Here is a 22,020-nt window from a genome sequence, read left to right as displayed (position 1 = left end):
ATGCTGAGGGCGGTTCTAAAAGTTGCTGAATTGTGGGGTGAACTTCCTGTTTCACATGTCTGTGTGAAGGTTAAAGGCAACAAACGCTATGCTCACCTGAGTTGTCTGTCTTTGCAGACAGCCACCATGACCAGCAGGTTCCCCAGGACACTCATCAGCATGACCAGAGACAGGAAGCAGATCAGAGCGATCCGCTTTGGCATGCTGTCGCTGTGGAAAAGCAAAAAAAACACATCAGTTCAGGTGAGACTGTAAAAAAGGGCGATAAGGAGAAGTTTAACTGCACTAAGACAAGTGTTTCCTGTAAAATAAGCCTTTAAATAAGCCTTTATCAGCATTACAGCTCGACTTCACATAGGAGAGGTTTGCACAGGCCAAAGGAGCAGCGGTTACCCCGCATAATGTAAGGATATCTGACTGATTGCTTCCACCTACACAGGCACTCCAAAGGTTTAATATCACAGGCAGTAATAGGTTTCACATTTGCGGTTGATTAGTAATAAATGGAGAAGGAAGCAGCTGTGTGAGTCTGAGCTGAACAGAAGAGAAATCAGAGCCATCCGCAGAAATGTCAGAGTGGTTTCACAGACCAAATTCTCATCCTCACCATTTGGTAAAGACATTTTTGGCAGGTTTGTATTCTTAACAGAAGCTGTTTTCTTGTATTTTTCACAGTGATCAGCCCACACAAATCCAGCCAGCATCATTTATCTGGTCACTTTCCTGACTGGAGTGAGAGGAAGACGACTTTTCTTTTGGTTTGACTGACTTAAATGTTTTAAAACACCCATCAAAATTGCACAAAGAACTGTATTTTTCACTTTTTCCAAAAGGTAGGTAAGGATTTCTCGGATTTTCTCACATGATACTGTAAAATACTCCAATCCACAGCCTTCCAGTCTGCTGCATCACCCTATCCTGATGCATGTGGTCGTGTCTCAACAGCTATGAGCAGCTAAAATGAGCAGAAAATCACAGCTAAAAGCTAAATTATTTTGTTTTTGGCACAGCTGAGTTCCCACCTGAACCTGAACTTGGACCGAGCAGCTAACTAACCTTTCCCTTCATCGTGGAAATGCTTCTTCCCTGGATGCCAGGCTTTGCAGAACGTGGGGGAACCTACAGAAGTTATAAGACCCTGTACTTTTGGTGGTGTCTGGGAACAACAGACGACACCTCTTCTGACTCTTTACCCTCATCATGCCAACAGCTCAACCACATGAAAATGCCCTAAATGGGGATGTAAATTGTGTTTAACGATGTTTTTAGCTCAGACCACAGCAGGAAGGCAAACGAAATATTCATGATTTTACATCTAAGCAGTTTGCATTGGCTGAAAACAAACTCCGCTCTGTTTGCCACGTTAGAGCAGTTCATTAGAGCTGGTCTAAGATCTGCCAATCAGCAGACTCCAGAGTCAATTCATTCTGACTTTTCTGAGATTCTTTTAATTATTCATGTTTGGCAAAGTGGTTTTCACCAGGTTTTCTGTAATGTGATAAACTCATCTTAACTTTAAGGCCCTAAAACTGCATCACTGTTGGAAGTGCTGTGCAAAAAACCTTTAACACAGGATTCAAGCACAAATTTCCATAACTGAAGCCTGTTGGGATTGATCGAGCTGACGTTCAGAAGGATAGACGATCATTTCCCAAGGATACCTTGAACAAAGACTGCTCTTTCATTGGCTGATGTGAGGAAAAGTGCTAAATGGTCATTTTGTTTCCAAGGCTGGTAACGTTTAAGATGTTGGGCGTTTATTCATGATCCTGAAAGGGAAATTTGATATATTTATGGCATAAAACTGCTTCCACTGCATTTTTTACACCTGTGCATATAACCTTGGCTTCAACAACACATCTGAAGCTGCAGCATAAGTAGAATATAGTGACCTGTGGAGAGTAGCCTAGGAGTTCAACTGGCTTGTTGAATCAGGAACTTGTTTGACATTGGTAATGCATTAAAGTAATCCTCCGGAGGGCTGTGGTCTTTTGTGGATTTGACTTTACACAAGAGAAAGCAAATCACTTCTCTTGGAAAAAATCACAAGCTGACGAGCAGTTTATTTGTGTCTTTCATGTCCCATCGATGTTAACTGTAAAATGTTAGGCTCTGTCAGGTCTTATTCACAGCATCTGAGGTTCAAAGCCACAGTGACGGTGTGCAAATGAGGCTTCCTCTTTGATCAGTGCTGCCAACAATCTTCAGCTTCTCAGCAGAGGTACCATTACGAAAACAGGCAAGAAAAGGCCTCAATGAAGCCACCTTAATCTTCTTTGATCTTGAATTTGGTGGCGACAGAGTCCGACCTTTCCTCTTAAAATCAAACTTTGATATGCATGTTATTTTAGTAGCATCTCTCTTTTAACCCAGCTCGAGGTATAACAAGTACAAGTGTCCTCTTTCTGTCCTCTTTGACTAAGAATCAGTCAGAAGCAGAAGCTACGGCGGTGCTTTAACAACACAGATCATTACTTTGTGCGGAAGCCGCTGGCTTCTGCTTCCTGGTTCTTCAGTTCCTCATTTTGTTTTAGGGTTTGTTGTTTCTCTGAAGCATTAGAAGAATGTTCCACGCTTTAATTGGCTGTGTTTTTTTCCAAAGACAACGCCGAAGGGCTTCCAAGATTTGGCTGATATGCCGGATGTTTGAGAAGCAGGGAAGACTTTAATCATACAGGTTTGATGTTCATCAGAATGCTCACATGTGGGTCAGGGGCAGGTTAACGTCTCTCCATCTCTAACTGTTTCAGTGGAATATCATGGAAACGGACGCAAAGAGGAAATACAGCTACAGATAGGTCTATGAAACAGCTTCCAACAGGGTGAATCAGAGGGCAAAGCTTAGACTTTTTACAGTAGAGTTTGATGTCTCCCCACTGAGCCCTAAAGTTTACTGTCAGACAAATTAGGTAATAAAAGCTGAAATAACCAGCATTTACCAAACAGGTCTGCAGACTGCACTAAGCTAGTAGCAGTCATCTCCTCCAGGTTCATGGTCACTTATTCAGCAGCCAGAGATCAGAATCAGAATCAGAAATACTTTATTAATAACCGAGGGGGAATTATTTTGCAACAGGCAGCGAGTTCAGGCACATGTGCCCTTTTTAAAGAGTTGCAACAGGGGGGGAAAGGGAGAAAAAGGGGGGAGAGGGGAGAGGGGAGGGTAAAAAACCTCAGCAACATCAAGAACAGCAAACATCAGCTCATCGTCCAGCATAGAACTCAGAATATAAGCTTGAACTTGAAGGTGTGGGATGGGGGGTAAACCCAGAGAGTTGCTGCGTCTGGCTCTCAACCAGTGGCTCAGTTCGCAGGATGTCATCGTGATGCCACGGCAGGTTGCCATGGAGAAGTCCTCCAGACGGAGGATCGGGTCCCAGACTGAGTCAACCGTCACCAGCGTTGTTTCAGGGTTGTTTCAGCAGCAGCTTTGGCCTTTGCAAAGCCACCAGCTTCTCCAAGATGTTTCCATATTGCGGTTAATGTTCAGTCTGAGCGCCAATAGCTCCGCCCACTGCTTCAAACATGTCAGGCAGCTTGGGGCCTTTGACTGCTGTCTCCGACTTTCTAATTTTCCGACACACCAGGGCAACCAGCCTAATCCAATCAGCAGAAAGCCCGTTATCGTGGTTCCGAATATGTAAAGATCCTCAATGTCCTCAACAGAAAGAAACGGACGCAAAGAGGAAATGCAGCTACAGATAGGTCTATGAAACAGCTTCCAACAGGGTGAATCAGAGGGCAAAGCTTAGACTTTTTACAGTAGAGTTTGATGTCTCCCCACTGAGCCCTAAAGTTTACTGTCAGACAAATTAGGTAATAAAAGCTGAAATAACCAGCATTTACCAAACAGTGGTCTGCAGACTGCACTAAGCTAGTAGCAGTCATCTCCTCCAGGTTCATGGTCACTAATTCAGCAGCCAGAGAACAGAATCAGAATCAGAAATACTTTATTAATAACCGAGGGGGAATTATTTTGCAACAGGCAGCGAGTTCAGGCACATTTGCCCTTTTTAAAGAGTTGCAACAGGGGGAGAAAGGGAGAAAAAGGGGGGAGAGGGGAGAGGGGAGGGTAAAAAACCTCAGCAACATCAAGAACAGCAAACATCAGCTCATCATCCAGCATAGAACTCAGAATATAAGCTTGAACTTGAAGGTGTGGGATGGGGGGTAAACCCAGAGAGTTGCTACGTCTGGCTCTCAACCAGAGGCTCAGTTCGCAGGATGTCATCGTGATGCCACGGCAGGTTGCCATGGAGAAGTCCTCCAGACGGAGGATTGGGTCCCAGACGGAGTCAACCGTCACCAGCGTTGTTTCAGGGTTGTTTCTGCAGCAGCTTTGGCTTTGGCTTTAGGCCGGTGCCAGGAGAGCAGGAATGCAGATTAGATTATGATAGCTGGTTAGGGCGAGTCGTCGTATTTCAATGGACACGACCCACTCTGTTTGTCCATTCTGGTCACAAAAACGATCCATTCGCCTTTGCAAAGCCACAAACTTCTCCAAGATGTTTCCATATTGTGGTTAATGACCACAGTCTGAGAGCCAATAGCTCCGCCCACTGCTTCAAACATGTCAGGCAGCTTGGGGCCTTTGACTGCTGTCTCCGACTTTCTAATTTTCCGATACACCAGAGCAACCAGCCTAATCCAATCAGCAGATAGCCCGTTGTCATGGTTCCCAATGTGTAAAGATCCTCAATGTCCTCAATGGAAAGAATCGCTAGAATCCCTCCATTCTGTCAGTTGCATTGAGACCAGTCGACCAATTCTATGATTTTAATTTTGAGAGAGGCACCAAAGTTAGAGACAGGACAGGACAAGAGGTGAAGAGGAGCAGGGAAGGTAAAGGAGAGAAGAGAGATGCGTGGGATGGGGGGTAAACCCAGAGAGTAGCCAGAGACAGGAGGTCGGTGTGATTAATACGGGTTTTAAAAGCTGAGGCACCAAATCTCTTCTTCTTCATGATCAGGTTTCCAGATGTGATAAAAGAGCTTTTTCTGCACAACTTCAGGTTTCTGTGAGCAGGAATGAATGCAAATGGACAGAGGTTGAGTGAAACATAAAGGTTGTAAACATATATGCATGAACTTTGACCTGCAGGTAAGCTGAACGTCTGGTTGGCAAGTATCAGCCTCAATTATGTGCTCAGAGACAGATGAGGGAGAGAAATACCTCCACCGAGCGAAAGCTTTAAATGTCCAATCTGTCACAGGACATCTGGTTTCTTTTACTTCTCATTAATTTGTTTTTCGGCTTGATTTATTTAACAAACCTTGAGGTTCTGGGACAGTTTGACGCTGCTGAATAAACAGGTTGAGATGGAAGTAAAACCTTTAAAAAAGGTCAAATCCAACCTGAATTCACCCCACAGACTAATTTTAATCAATACAGTACATCTGGAGCAATTCTTTCGCCCTTAGAGGTGGAAAACATATCAGGTGGCACTTCCAAATGAGCTATTTAGGTGCACTGATTGGCCCTAAAGAGCCGTGTGTTTTCCAGCATGATGACTGACAGTCAGGACCCTCGGAGGGCCACATCAATGTCTTGGTAAAACCTGGTAAAATACAGCGTGAGCACGGCTGCTCTGCCTTTTTAAACTTGTCAGTCATTCCCACAGAGTTTCTCTCATCACCTCCTCTATGAACCTCTGGATTATTCCCATCTGTGCCTTGTTTTCCTTTCGATTTCCATATTTAGTTGCTTTGACTAAAGAAACAGGTGAGCTAAAATGTGTTGGGGGCATGAAGATGGACCACAAAGAAGAAGAATAATGAATATTACCAAACCACTCGGGCTGCAACGGATAAAAAACCCACGGTTTGGATCATTTTTCAGCTCAGCAAAACAAAAAAAGACAAGAAAAACACTATTTATTAACACTTTTAAATTATTAAATTAAAATATATGAAATCATCTTAATGTGCAAAAGGCATAATTTCTTCTTTTTAACATAATTAATGAAAAACAACTTAAAGTGCATCATAAAAAGGCATTTTTCCTTCCTTTAACTGAATTTGGCCTAATGTCTGCACCTATAAACACACCAACAGCGTCTGTGAGGCTTTAACCGGTCGGATTGTGCAACAAGGAGCTGCATAAATGCTGCTGGGATATCGTTTCTTTTTCGTTTTCTCTCCTGTCAGTGAAACCGGGTGATGTCGCTTCAAATGCGCGGCCATGCTTGATGCGTTTCCTGTCATTTTCTTCCTTGCGCCACAGAAACGTCACGGTTTCATCCTCTGACCTCTTTTCCCCATTCAGGGGACTTAAATTACTTAAATCAAGCTCCTCCGTTCCTCCGCTCGCCATGACAACGCTGCGAGTGGACTGCGCATGCGCACAACTTTTCTTTTTTTTTCAAAAATCAATCCGCGGATCACGTCCCGAACTGAAGATATTAATCCGAACGGATCAATGACTAGTTTCTAATGTCAGATATATTACTAACAAAGTGCCGAAAATGGAGAATACGAGAAACCTGAAAATAAAAGCTTTTAGATGAGCTCAAAATCAAGCTGATGAAGGATATAAAAAAGTAAAATAATGTCCAAATATCACGTCCATTTCGTTTGTCTCTCATTCTCACTGTGAATGCTTTTATCTTGATAGAATTAGATAGTTTATCTCCTCAGACCTCTAAAGATCCCACAGAGTAAAAGGAAAAATATCGCCCAACAATATTAAATAAAGGGGTTTTAATATCATTGGCCATATTTTGCTCTGCTGGTGCCACCAGATCATGTAGATCAGGTTACACAAAGCTTAAAAATGCTAATATTACGGCTAATAATGCAGCAAAAGAGATGTGGAGTTCTGTTTTATTGGACCTGAGTCCTAAGGCAATCTCAGCGTTCCTCTAATATCTAACTTTACGTAAATTAAAGTGACAGAAATACGTAATGTGGCTGTGAAATATGCATATATATGCATACCAGGAAGCGTCCCTCAGACTTTCTTGTACTTTTGTTTCATTCACTCAGCTGCTCACATCTGACAGTTTCATAAATCAATCCGCGGATCACGTGCCGAACCGAAGATATCGATCCGAACGGATCAATGATGGTCCGTTGCACCACTAATTACCACAAGACACAGGAGCAAGACGACTGAGAACATCTGGAGGAAAACAGGAGAAATAAACTGAAAACATCTCCAAACTAAACAGAACACAAAAAGAAACCAAACTCCAACAACTGAATCTAATAAAGACAGAAAACTAAACCAGAAGAATTCAAACAGAAGTGAACATAAAACAGAGAGCCAACCAAGGCACTAACAGTACCGAAAGTCAAAGCATAAATAACGTTCAAATGTGAAAGAAAAAGAATAAACGAGAATACAAGAACACACCAAAACCCACAAACCCAAACAGCTCTTTCAGCTCAATAATGACAAAGAAAAAAAAGGGAAATCTCCGTCCTTTTACTGGTGATTGGTTCTCCAGTCCTGCCTCGTTTCCTCGTGACCTTTTTGGCGTTTCTCTGACTGGATTCTTGTTTTATTTAAACTTCCAGTCGGTCTTCGCCCTGCTGGACTCAGCCAGGTGGATTTCTTTCAAAGATACTTGTTTATTCACCCGCTGGTGTCCTCTCCTGAACTCACTCTTACAAATGAATGCTGCTTTATGAGTTATGCAAGAGCCGCTCTTATCTGGTGTCACTAATATCATGTTAACCTGCTGCATTATTTATTAGCTCAGTAATGAAAAGCACGTCTTCCACCTTTGAGGTTTTCCTAAAAATTGTGGGCATGTTTTTTGGGTATTTGCACTCAACCTCCTCACAAAGCAGTTCTTTTGATTTTCTTGGTAAAAATAATCTTTCACCACATCAGATCGTGTCCTTCCTCCCACAGCAGACCCTCTCACCCAAGCCTGAAATGTCCATTTTCAGCGGATCCTGTGTGTGGGCAAAAGCTTACCAACAGCCAGACCCTCCTTCTTTTTCAGTTTCTTAATTAAAGAAACTAATTCTGGACGGTTCTGAAGGCCACAGCAGGAAGCCCTAATTGCAAACACACACTGGCATTCTCTCTCAGCAGGCAAAGACAAGTGAACTATTATCCAGACGGTCAACAGAGGCCTTGGGCACTGTTGAAAGTGGTATCAAATGCTGTTTATTGTCAACAGAAACAGGGAAAATGTGTCGGAAACAGCAGACTGGGGTAAAACAGGGTCTCCCGCTGCCCAGGACCACAATGGAGTTAAAGCTGAGGCCACAAGAGAAAGTAATTATGTTTGAAAGCTCTGGAAAAAATGCAATATGAAAGCAGGTGGTTCACTCAGCTGGAAAAATTCAACAAAAGAAATAAATCAATGCATCGAACTGAAAGTCCTTTCTGAGGTTTTTTATATCATGGGAATGAGCAGAGAGCCTTTTCTCAGTCCAAAGTCCAAAAAGAGCCTTCGGTGTTGGATGGAAAACCCTCGAAAACCATCTGAACATCTCCGTTAAACGTCTCCACGTGAAGAAATGAACTTTGCTGACAGACGAAACCAAAACCCCGAATCCTGCAGGAGACGAGTCCAATTCAACAGCTGCGAAAAATGAAATTTCTGCAGATTCGTTGGGATTTCAGGGTCTTTTCACAGCCTGAGTTTGGAAACCACTAATTCCTGCTCTGATCCTGACAGGAAAATAAACTTTCATACATCAACACAGCAATCTGAGATCTCTTTAAATAAACCGAATCCTTTTCCAAGCTCCAGGTTCAATAAATGAACCGTCATCTACGACCTTTTTCAGCTCAGTTCTGCACAGCGTTTGGGCCTCAGTGACGGTTCCCTCTGCTGCGACGGTGGGTCTGTGCCCCTCACAGTGAGCTGTGCTTTTCCAGGGCCTGAAGATTATTTTCTTTGCTGTTTTCGGGGGCTTTTTAAGCTTCAGCTGCAGCGGAGGTTTACTTCCAGACGACATGTTTCTGCTTCCGAGCCAGCAGGTCAAACAGGAATTTAGTTCACCTTCACCTCTGACAGGAGCTAACAGCATGGAAGTGTGCAAGAGTGAAGCGTAAGCTTGTTTGAAAATGTCAAAAAGAGTTCCCGAAAGCATTTTAGTTGTTGTAACGGTTCCAGCTGCTTTCATAGCTGCTACTGTGGTGAATTAGCAGCAAACAGCCCCGAGTGACAGAGAAGAAGTGCCTTCAGTGCTTAAAAAAAGTGATTTTAAGCACCCAAAATCACCAAATGATCCAAACTTATCTGAAGTGATTAAAGTGCTGCTATTAATCACCTAAAAACGCCTCGAAAAGGAAATAAAGGAACAAGTTTTATAGAAGAACAAAAAGCTCTGATGCACAGATCAACCTGTTTAAACCTCGTTTCACACAGATCCAACCGACTAAGCTCTGTGTAGAACTCATTAGGTCAAGTTAACTCGATTCTCCTCACTTCTGACACTCAGAACTTCACCGAATCCACTGTCTGAAATGAAAAAAAGTCTCTTTTACGATGTAGAAAAGCGCCAAACCTCAAAGTGGTTCCAAAGTGGTCGTGTCCCCCCCAATATTGAGAAAATACCAACCTGTCCCCCCCAATATACAGAAGAAAATATGTAAAATGCATGTTCTCCTTTTATGAACCCTGTCCAGGGATCGGTCTCTTGTTATTTCTTATTTATTTTCAGTTTATTTCCGTGTGTTACCGTGGTAACGGCTGCGCAGAATCACAGAATCAACAAAATAAACTTCCGCCCCCTTTCAAAATAAAACAACTTAAAACAAAAATAACATTAGACTATTGGACTTTTCATTGTTAATGCACATTTTGAGACATTGACACAATGGAAATGAACCTGGACTTAAAAGTCCTCAGCACCTTTTCTGTTAAAGGAAAAGTCTGTAATTTGTTACATCATTAGTTGTCCTTATTAAAATATTTCCATAAACATGCTTTGGGTATTTGGTCGTTTTCCACTGGAAGCTGTCCTATTTGCTACAGAACTACTGGAAGAGCAGAATTGTAATTGGTAGGTGTGTTTAAGGTCAGTAAACAGTAAGCAACTAACCAAAACAAAGTGGGGGGGGCAGTCACTGTCTCGGAGAAATTACACTATTCCTTCAGATGTGAACTTACATGGTCAATGTAGTCCTCTAAACTATGTTCTAAATGTCCAATTTTTCATATATAAATAAAGAATTGTAGATAATGCACTCAACAATTTTGTTTTTATTTGGACCCCCCCCCAATGTCTAAACCATGGTTACGCCCTTGGGTTCCACCAATCAATTTTTTGACAACCTGCACAAATTTGTTGCCACCTGGAAAAAAAAAAGGTTGTTTGTCTGAATGTGACGCTGTGGTTGGTCCAAATGATGCAAATTACAAGGAAAAATCGTTGAAAGAAGTAAACTGTCTGCATCAGACACAAGAGAAACAAAGCAAAGCTGCAGTGATTCACACATGCAAAGTAGAAGTGAAACGCTTAACTTCAGTCTGAGGGGTTGTTTTTGATGCCACTTCTCTCATAACCTGCAGAATCATCATGATGCTGTCTGCCACTCTGCCTTCAAACCAGCAGTTTGTTTGAAAAATCTCCTTCAGTTTCAGTCAAAAAGCTACTGGAGCAGCATTACAGATGTGCTGAGACAACCACAGACTCAGCTGGGCTGGTTTTCCAGCTGTGATTAACATCAGCCGTGGACGCATTCTGTCCATCGTGCCTTTCGTTCAGTCGAGACACTTGAACCAGCTGCTTTTATCTCTCATTTTTGTTCTGGTTGGATGCTGACCGCATCGATTCAACTGCCTGAGATCATAAATCAGAGTTAAGTCTCAGGGGAACTGAAGCGACCTTTAATCCATTCAGTTGCCCAAACATCAGGACGGGTGTGCCACTCTTGGCTGATTGGCTTCAAGTTAAAAACTCAGTTTCTTCTCTAAATTTAAGACAAAACTGCTGGTAGCCATAGCAACAACAAAGATGCCTGTGACAGCATATCAGTAGCCTGATTTCAGGTTTCTCATTAGCAGCCCACACTGTGATTCTTCAGTAGTTCAGATATATATAGATACATCCAATGCATGTAAATCAATATATAACACAGTCAATTACCTAATTATTACCTAATAATAGCAGATATCTGCTCATTTGTCAGCATAAAACCATATTTTCTGACAAGCAACATTGCCACGGGTCAAGATTTAAGGTGTTAAAAGACGTTTTTTTATGCTAAAATCATTTTAGATTCTGTCAGAGGAAAGAATAAAAGATTTCAAATAGTGGTTTAATCACCCCAGAGGTATACTGTGAGGCCACAGGTAAATAAATGATGAAACAAAAGGTCTTTATTGGTAAAACTGCTTTTTTAAAGTGTCAAAAGAAAGAAGTCGAAGCATCAAACAGACTAGAGTCTTTAATGGAAAGTTAATGCAGTTACTCTTTAAAGCTTTCAGATGTACAATGTGATTTTCACAGTTCAAGTTAAATAAAATCTAATTTTCCAGTCTGCTTCTTGCTTTCTGTGCAGGGCCTTAATGGACCAGAAACAGGTGAGCAGCAGAACTCATCTGGACTCACGAGACGGCTGCCTGAACGTATTGTATTACCAGGACCTGCCTTTTTTAATGGAACAGTTAATGATGCGTGGCCAATGGTGGAGGCAGAGGACTATAAGTGACCACAAGCCATGCTGACATTAAGTGGACACGAGGGGGGGGTTCAGATTAGAAAAGGCCGACACGGTCGTGTGTGTTTGTGTAAAAAACGCCTCATAATAAAAAGCCACAGCGCTCTGGGTTCCCCGGCAGTGTGAGAGTGGGAATAACGCCATTACTGTGTCCCTTTCAGTGCAAAATGATGTTTTATTCATTTTTTCTTTCTCATCTAAGTGCATTTGGCTGAGATAACTGAGATGGAGTTATGAGGAAATGCCAAACCGAGTCCCAAGCTGCTTGACCTCCTGGGTCCTCCTGGGTTTGGTGAGTCCACTGAGCTGGCAAACAGCTGAAAGGTCTGGATTTTGGCACCAGTTTTATGGCGTTAACACAGCCGTTTACTTCCGTGTAGTTTGGTCTGACTGTTTATCACATATTTAACCACCTTTGTTGGTGATGGACACCGATCCGCCGCAGCATTAAAGCCATTTGCCAGTCAAAGGGAGTCGTAACGCTGCTCGTCTCGTTAAGGCAGAGCTAATTTAATTATGTGGCAGAGTTCGATAACGAGGGGAAAAGTGCTCTGTTCAGAATGCAGAGAGAACGCCTGCATCATGGCGTTTACATGCAAATCACGTGGACATTTGCCTCCATTTCCATTCAGTTCAGTTCCCCGGTTGATGATCCACTCCATCAAAAGATGCATTGAGATGTCTGGCATCTTAAAGTAAATATTTAGCTGCTTTATTGTTAATAAATATATTCAGTTCAGCTTGAATTCCCTTTTTATTTAGTGCTTTTAATGTCAGAGAACTGTGTTTGATATGAAACGCTGAATATTTTCTGTGTTTTCTGTCTGAGTGACTTGGACAGGACTAAACATACAGTTACACATATATATATATATATATTTATATATATAGCATGTGTTATGGTGTAAGCTTCAGTCAGTAAGTCAGTGGGAGCTTAATCTGCAGCTCCAAGGTCTTTAAGGTCCTCTTTGATAAAATAAGTCCACAGATGACAGTATGTGGACCTCAGACTAAACAAATGATGGTTGGAGCCACTGTGCTGTCACTTGGTTGTTTGTGATCAGCTGTTTTAAAGCCTTAACTTCGTTTTTCTTGATGCAAAAGTGAAAATATTTAAACAATGATTCCTGTTTTATTTTGAAATCACTAACTTCCTCTCATTTCAGGTGCCTTGCACTTCCTCCTGTGTCTTCCCTGATTCCCAAAGTGTTTCCACCTGTTCCCTCATGGCTCCTCTTGTGCTCAAATAGTCTGCGTTTCCCTTGTCTTGTGCCAGTGTGTTTCTTCCCTCTCACCCTCCACAGTATCCGCCGCCATAGCTTCCTCGAGCCTGCAGTCTAGCGATTCTCCTGCAGATCCTGTGTTATTTATTCAAATTATTAAGTTTCATAGCCTGGTTTTGTTCCTCCGTTTTCTTTGGAGTGATCTTTAAAGTCCGTTAGCTGAGCTTTGCGTTCGTTTAATGTTAAAATCTTATAGTTCCTCCTCTAGTGGAGCGATTTTTGTGCCGCCGTTAATCGGTGTGCTTATTGATAATTGTTAAGGTTTCATAGTGTCTCGGTTTTTGATTAAGTCCACCTCAGAAGGAGAGTTTGAGTTTATTTTGTCACCTTTAATAGCCTTTTGTTTTCCTCCTACAGTGGAGAGGTTTGGGTTGTTAATTTTATGTTTCTGTTTCTGTATTTATCAGACGCTTTGATCCAAAGCGACTTACAAATGAAGATATAACAGCTTTATAAAAAGCTAACAATAAGCTACATAGAAGGAACCCAGGAGTCCGACTCTGTCAGAGGGGACAGAGTAGAGATAGGGTGCAGGCATAGAAGGAAGTGCAGAAAGACTTTATTATTCACGTTTTAGCAGTTATTTGGTTTATTTAACTGCAGATGTTGTCACAAAGGCGCGTCATCAACTATATCATTGTGAAATATTGGTTGACAAATCCATTTTTAGACAAAATGTGACCTTTTGTAGAATTTTGGCTAATTTTCGGGTCCTACTTGCACCAAGGATTTTCTTTTGGGTGCCAGGATTCTCAATATTTACCTTAAAGTCAGAGTAAAACTGAAATAACTGCAGAAAATGTGTTATGAACTATTCGGTCAAGCATAGAGTTTCTGTTTCTGTATTTATCAGACGCTTTTATCCAAAGCGACTTACAAATGAAGATATAACAGCTTTATATAAAGCTAACAATAAGCTACATAGAAGGAACCCAGGAGTCCGACTCTGTCAGAGGGGACAGAGTAGAGATAGGGTGCAGGCATAGAAGGAAGTGCAGAAAGATAAAGTGCAGAGATAGAGGGGGGAGGGAAGTACAAGGTAAGTGCTGGGATAGGAGATGCTCTCTGAAGAGCTGGGTTTTCAGGAGCTTCTTGAAGATAGACAGGGACGCCCCTGTTCTGGTAGCGCTCGGTAGGTCATTCCACCATCGTGGGACGACACATGAACAGAGTTTGGATTGTCTTAGGCGTGGTGTAGGAGCTGCTAGACGACAATCCTGGGACCAACGGAGGGACCCAGTTGGGACAGAAGCCTTTGCAAGAGCATTCAAGTAGATGGAGCCGCTCCATTAAGCTCTTTGTAGCTAACATCAGGGACTTGAACCTGATGCTAAGGGCAGCCAGAGGAGCTCAATGAACAGAGGGGGGACGTGTTCTTTTAGGCTGATCCAAGACCAGACGCACCGCCGCGTTCTGGACCATCTGCAGAGGTTTCACAGGCTGGAGACCAGTTAGGAGACCAGTTAGGAAACCAGTTAGGAGACCAGTTAGGAGACCAGTTAGGAGACCAGTTAGGAGACCAGTTAGGAGACCAGTTAGGAGACCAGTTAGGAAACCAGTTAGGAAACCAGTTAGGAGACCAGTTAGGAAACCAGTTAGGAGAGCAGTTAGGAGAGCAGTTAGGAGACCAGTTAGGAAACCAGTTAGGAGACCAGTTAGGAGTCCAGTTAGGAGACCAGTTAGGAGACCAGTTAGGAAACCAGTTAGGAAACCAGTTAGGAGACCAGTTAGGAGACCAGTTAGGAAACCAGTTAGGAGACCAGTTAGGAGACCAGTTAGGAAACCAGTTAGGAGACCAGTTAGGAAACCAGTTAGGAAACCAGTTAGGAGAGCAGTTAGGAGACCAGTTAGGAAACCAGTTAGGAGACCAGTTAGGAGTCCAGTTAGGAGACCAGTTAGGAGACCAGTTAGGAAACCAGTTAGGAAACCAGTTAGGAGACCAGTTAGGAGACCAGTTAGGAAACCAGTTAGGAGACCAGTTAGGAGACCAGTTAGGAAACCAGTTAGGAGACCAGTTAGGAAACCAGTTAGGAAACCAGTTAGGAGACCAGTTAGGAAACCAGTTAGGAGACCAGTTAGGAAACCAGTTAGGAAACCAGTTAGGAGACCAGTTAGGAGACCAGTTAGGAGAGCGTTGCAGGAGTCAAGGCAGGAGATGACCATGGCCTGCAGCAGGAGCTGGGGGGCATGTTGGGTCAGGTATGGTCTGATCTTTCTTATGTTTAGTAATGCAAAGCGGCTGAACGATAAAGATAAAGTGCAGAGATAGAGGGGGTAGGGAAGTACAAGGTAAGTGCTGGGATAGGAGATGCTCTCTGAAGAGCTGGGTTTTCAGGAGCTTCTTGAAGATAGACAGGGACGCCCCTGTTCTGGTAGCGCTCGGTAGGTCATTCCACCATCGTGGGACGACACATGAACAGAGTTTGGATTGTCTTAGGCGTGGTGTAGGAGCTGCTAGACGACAATCCTGGGACCAACGGAGGGACCCAGTTGGGACAGAAGCCTTTGCAGGAGCATTCAAGTAGATGGAGCCGTTCCATTAAGCTCTTTGTAGCTAACATCAGGGACTTGGATCTGATGCTAAGGGCAGCCAGAGGAGCTCAATGAACAGAGGGGGGGCGTGTTCTTTTAGGCTGATCCAAGACCAGACGCACCGCCGCGTTCTGGACCATCTGCAGAGGTTTCATAGTAATGAGATAGAGATGTGGTGTATGTTGGTGAGAACTCAACTCACAGAATGATTAAACATCTTCTTTGGCACTCAGTAGCACTGATTCTAACGGTGTCAAAGTGTTTTGGCTGACAGGCTCTTATCTTCTTTGAAAGCCCCCCAACAGATGCTTTTTCAGTGAACATATCGTGTAATTTGAGTCTGGTCCTGCTTGCAAAGAGTCGATCTGACGACAGTCTCTGACAGATGTGAAGAAGCTCTTAGCCGAGCCGTGGTAAAGGCGAAAAGTAATGCACTAACATCAGGGACTTGAATCTGATGCGGGCGGCTAAGGGCAGCCAGAGGAGCTCAATGAATGTTAAAATCTTATAGTTCCTCCTCTAGTGGAGCGATTTTTGTGCCGCCGTTAATCGGTGTGCTTATTGATAATTGTTAAGGTTTCATAGTGTCTCGGTTTTTGTTTAAGTCCGCCTCAGAAGGAGAGCTTGAGTTTATTTTGTCACCTTTAATAGCCTTTTGGTTTGGGTTGTTCATATTCATAGCCGCAGTTATTGAGGAGAGCGCGTCAGGAGTTTCAGTTGCTCTCTGTGCAGATCCTCAACCCGCTGTTTTATCTAAATAAACAGTCTTGACTCTGAACTCGACCCTGCATCTGTGTCCTGAGGCCTTGACAAGATCAGCACAGCTAAAAACAACTCATTGTATTTTACGAGAGATGTCATGGAGCAACACCCAGGGGCGCTGCGCTTCTTTATCAGTCTCACATCTGTTGCTGGAATCTCTGCAGTCGCTGTTTTCAACAGTTTCAGATGAATTCCAGATGCTGCAGATGGAGAAGAAGACGCTCGGGGACGGTTATGGATGGTGTTTACCAGAGTTTTACTGATGCTGTTTGTTGCTGATGCTATTTTAGTTTGATATTCTGAACATTATGTCCACTCATAAGGATGAAATATGAACGTTTCTCATAGACTGTAAAAACTGCATCATTATTCTTTTTAAAAACATCTATTTAAATCATTTGCATGTTATTACATCCGTGCTTCTCCTTCTAGCACCGAACATCCATCCATTTTCTCTACCCAGTTAATCCAATTCAGGGAGAAAGGACCAAGAATTACAATTAACATGCTTTTGGCTGGTGGGAGGAAGCCGAAGTGCAGTGAGAACATGCAAACTGCACACAGAAGGGCCCCGGCCATGCCTGGGAGCAGGGTTCCTGCATTCTTCTTTTGCACGATGACAAATAAACATAATCTTACGTCAATGTAGGCATCAAAGCACAGTTTTCATTGTATTGTGATGATAATTGTGGTGATTCTTATTGATCAAAGCTGTGAAATTCAATGGAATTACAAGTAAAGGAAAGCTGTGTTGAGTTATTCCCCAGGATAAAAAAGCCAATTAGACGGTAAACTGGAAAGAAAGGAAGCATTATTCATAAATTAATACAGGATACTGTAAATATTGCACTTGTTTAAGAGTAATACGTGTGCAAAATGAGATTCTTACAATTAATATGAACACATCCTCCAAAACAAACAACAAAGCACTGTGCCAGAATCTAACTTGGTAATTTATTAAATCCTTATCAAACACTCCAACTGGAACTAATCTTATAATTAATTGAGCTGTGATTAACCTACATACTCAGAAAATTATATGTTTTAGTGCTTTAGTGCGTATAATTTTCTTTAAATCTTTAAATTCTTCCACATTTCTGAACTCAGCCAGAAGTGAAAAGAGGAGGCAGAAGCTGACTGCATCCATCTGAGATTCGATATTAGAGACAGAAAAGTGTATCAGACAGCCATTAGGGTTCATGTGGAATAAGAAGACATTTGCGAGGCTGATTGTGTTCATAAGAGTTTCCCCGAAGGCACAAAGCCTGCTTCTGACAGCTTCCCACGTGCACACATTTCAAAGTCAGGGAAAAAGGCATCGGGCCACGTTAAACGAGCTCTGCTTCATCCAATTACTTTACAGCAGCTTCTCTGCTAGTACATCCATTTCCCGCTCAATTATCAGCCGTTCATTGGCCTCATTCTGATGTTGACTTTGTTGTTAATGCAACAGGAGAAATCTGGAAACAGGTGTTAACAGATCCGATACCAACCGCCACATCTTCCCTTCCGGGACATGCTGCATGTGAGGCTTAGCTACTGAATAACCTCCAATCCAGAAAGGTATGACTTTTTCTATGACTCTTTTCTTTCGTTATACAGTTTAAATATGCTAAAACTCACCCTCACACAGAGCTTTTAGGTCAGAGCATCTAGCTTTAGGTGCTATTCCAAGCATAGAATATCACAAAATAATGAAATAGAACCATTAAAGACACTAACGCTCATCCAGTCTCTCTGTTCAGCTGTTCTGAGGAGCAGGGCAGCTCATATCAGACAGTTAGATTGACCAGGTTCACACCAGCCTCTTTGTGGCATGAGCAGCATTTTGTAAAGCGGAGCCACCTTCTGGGGAGCTTAAACATTTATTAATCTAATTAAATTTTGTACATTAGAACAGTTTGAGGTCAACGATAAGAATGGGGAAGGTTGAAAGAGTCTTTTTCCTCCAATAACACTCACCGGTCTGCTTTACTTTAAATCTCTATCAAAGTAAAAGTTTTCTAGCAAAACAATGGTTGTAGTATCATGGTTTGGGCCCATTTCGATGCACTGGGGCCATCACTGATGGGCCTGAAAGTCGTGATGCTGGTGCATGAGACTGGAAATGTTTACGTTCAGTTATTGTTGCACAAGTGACTGGCAACTCAGAGACATGACTCGTGAGAATACTTGATGGCGTTGTGGCTCTTTTTTAAGCATGTATCATAAAACATTTGCCATTTTTAGCTCCAAATGAAGAAAAATCAGAGCATGCTTCACATATTTCACACAGTATCTGTTGCTTGGGTTACAGCAGAGTTATAATCAGTACCACACAGAGAAAGTCAGCTGATAAGGACAAAGTACATTTATCATGTACAGTATGATAAGATAAACTTCTATTTTAGGCATTGAATTGAAGCCAAACACACTCTTATTTACACACCGATAGAGCGGTCATACGCTGGTCTTAAGAAAGCCCATCCATCTCCTGACAGAAGCTGCTGATGGCCACCGTCAAACACCAGTTTGGGTTGCCAGGCAACATGTTTGGACCCAGCGTAAATGATGATCAACAACACAGCAGCGGAAAGATGCTTCCAGAGAAGCCACGTGAGGAAAGCTGCACTGAATATGTTCAATGAAAGCAGCAGCCAAGAGAAATGTACCATAAAACAGGTCCAAGTCATTCAAATAATTATATCGATCCTGTCCTGCATTGGTAGAAAAGATAATCTATAAAACTACAACCTAATCTTCCGTGGATGAGTTCTATTGTTTACACCCGATACTTCCACTGATGTGTTTTTGACAGCTGGGGCACGTAGGCCACAGCATTACATCATTTTAGTCCAAAACTTTAGTCCAGTAGCTGCTGAAATACTGATAAAACGAAGAACTGGAACAGAACTCCAGAGAAAATAAGGGAAATCAGAGGCCAGTGCAGCAGTTCTGTTGCCACATAAGACACTCTCCTTCTCACAGCCACCAACAGCTGTAACTCACTACAGTTATAGAAGTGTCACAACTTCAATATCTCCCAAATTTGGCATGAAAAATCAGACATAATCTGACTCTAAACACATTTTCAATCCTTTTGATATAAAAGTGATGAAAAACTGCAGTTAGTTTATAGTTCCTGGCTCATTATGTGTCATTACAGTATCTACTAAAACTGATATTTTTAACACCTTTTAGTGTGTTTTTTACGAATGTATGACCCCAAAAAGCAGCTCTGAAGCTGTTCCTGCGTCTACAGAGGCTGCGTTTAGGTCTGTCCTGCTTTAAAACCACGACACTGACCGGCATAAACACAGCGAAAATAAACTGGAGGTCGAGCAGACGCATGCAAAACACTTCAGAAAATAAATCTTTTCTCATTTCTATCACGCAGGATGTTGCAGATGACTCATCGGAGGGAAGTCATTTGCCAAAGTTTTACAGCTGAGTGAAACACTGCATCCAGTGGAGTGAAGTAAACAGCTGCAAAGGAAGCTGCTATATTTCACATTGATCTCTCTTTTGTTAGATCAGTTTATCTTTAGGGACTTTGGGAGATTGCTGTGTGGTGGAGTGGAGTTTCCTGCCTGGGGATGAACGTCTGCAAAAGCTCTTGGGGTCTGAGAAAAGTGTAATATGGCTAAAGGGACTGGACTCACGGCACTCAGGGAGGTAAGCAAGTTTATGCCAAAGACTCACTGACAAGATTAATAAAGGGAGACGGCGACAGAGAGAAAATAGGTGCAGAAGAATAATTATGTGAATGAGACAGAAGGCAGTGGGATTGACAAGTGAATAAGTCAATACTTCATCCAACTTTGTCCTCTCTACATCTATTATGTAAGACCCGACAGGCCTGAAAACGTACTTTATTCAAGAATAGTAAGGGTCAACTAGTGTGAAAATGTTCTGATATCCATACTGCTTTTCCAGGCTTCCTCGCCAAATTGGTTATTAATGACCTTTACACCTCGCTTTTCCACTTTCAGTGAGATCTGCAGCTCATGCCGACCTTCAGTCTTCCTCCGTTAGTTACCGAATCACTGTGGGAGGTGAAGGTGCTACACTTTTCTAATAAGCCCTGCAAGTGGATCTCAGAGGATAAGAGTCTAAGTGCTAATTATTTCTTTTCAAGAGCCAAATTAATTGGCTGTGAATGTACGTGTTCCACTGCAAAGATGAGAAAAACAAACTAAATCAGCAAGATTTCAACCAGTTGGAAAGGCTGAATGTGTCGAAACACCTACAACCGCCTCAGTGCTACAGATTCACAAATCTAATTACTAATTACTTACAACACATCTAATTAAATAACAAGTTGAATAAAAAGTTACAAACGAGCATTTCTGCTAACCAGATATTTCAGTCTTAACATATTTATGGATATGCGTCTTCCAGCTACCTCACCGACAGACCGCAGTACGTCACGCCTGAGTCCAGCAGCATAGGAGCTCCACAGGGCACCGTGCTGTTCCCCCTTCTCTTCACACTCAGTGCGTTTAATGAGTCCCATCGGATCGGATTAATGGCTAAATTAGCAGAAATTGAAAAGGTGTCGATTTGCAACAGGCGGGTTTGTAAAAACAGGAAGAACTGCAGGAAAAGTGTCCATCTCTGTATGACCCGTAAAAACCCAAGAAGGTAAAATCACTTTAATGAGCGCCATCAGATCGGATTAATGGCTAAATTACTGTAAGATTGAGTTATTCAGCTCATGTAGACGCCTTAATCTGACAGGAAATCGAATCGGATCGGGTTACTCGTGATCGAATTAAGACCTGAGATAACTCGATCCAATTTAAGATAAAATCGAAATCGTGATTTTATTTTTAAAACCCCTAACCTAAAGTCTAAATATGTAAAATAAGTTTACTCTGCTCCAACAGCAGAGCAGCAGCAGATTGGTTGCGTTCTGATGAGCTTCTTGTGATTTCTGTCTCACTCAGAGCGTTTAATGAGCGCCATCAGATCGGATTAATGGCTAAATTACAATAAGATTGAGTTATTCAGCTCATGTAGACGCCTTAATCTGACTAAGAAACGATCGGATCAGATTAAGACCTGAGATAAATCGATCCTACCTCAGTCTCAGACTTCTAAGAACACTAAGAAAGCACAGAAATATGAGGTGTTTGCATCTGAAGCAGGACTTTGTGAAATTTGGTGTAAATGGAGAAATCATCTAAAATTCAGCTGATCTGGAAAGAAAAAACTTTATGTTAAAACTATGAGCTCAAAAACACAATAAGATCTTCATCAGTTACATGATTAAAGGCTAAATTACAATAAAACCGAGTTATTCAGCTCATGTAGACGCCTTAATCTGACTAACAACTGATTGGATCAGATTAAGACCTGAGATAACTCGATCCAAACGTAGAGGACAGCGGATCGGATCGAGCGTTCTGCTCCAGATTTTTTCCCGCGATCATCACCCGGAAGTGGAAGGAGACGATATTCCTGTTTCTGTCGTCAGAAAGAAAGAAACAACGCGATGGAGAATGCGCCGTTGTGCATCGTCTGTGCCATAACCAGCTCATCACAGATGGAGAGGGACGCAGCTTCATCTCGCTCTGCGTTCGCCATCTTTCTGAATGCCTGAGTTTGTTGTTGTTGGTGGTGAAGACGTCAACAGGAAGTGGCTCTATTAGCGATAGCTGAAATGGGGACAGCGCCACCTATGGTACCGGGGTATGACATGCTTTGTGCCAGTGATTCCATTCATTCACCGCCATATATCCAAGGATAATTACCCTCAGATAAGGAGCAGAACCCAACTGTAGCTGTAATCCAGTTAATCTCATCATATAAACCCTCTGACTGTTAGCTTCTT

General features: G+C 42.4%; 1 protein-coding gene across 2 annotated transcripts in view; it reads right to left on the bottom strand.

Annotated features, from left to right (window-relative positions):
- The window catches only part of htr4 (5-hydroxytryptamine receptor 4), a 189,614-nt gene that overhangs the window by 81,211 nt on the left and 86,383 nt on the right, over positions 1-22,020 (bottom strand). For both annotated transcript variants that reach the window (XM_072396320.1, XM_072396321.1), the window contains exon 3: positions 97-210. In XM_072396320.1, the coding sequence (XP_072252421.1) occupies positions 97-210 (114 nt within the window). The remainder of the gene's footprint in view (positions 1-96; positions 211-22,020) is intronic.

Source organism: Leuresthes tenuis, unplaced genomic scaffold (genome assembly GCF_036924035.1).
Source record: "Leuresthes tenuis unplaced genomic scaffold, fLeuTen1.0.hap1 SCAF_11, whole genome shotgun sequence".
NCBI classification, from domain to species: domain Eukaryota; kingdom Metazoa; phylum Chordata; class Actinopteri; order Atheriniformes; family Atherinopsidae; genus Leuresthes; species Leuresthes tenuis.
Note: the sequence above shows the minus strand (reverse complement) of the source record. Positions and strands in the feature narration are given on the sequence as shown.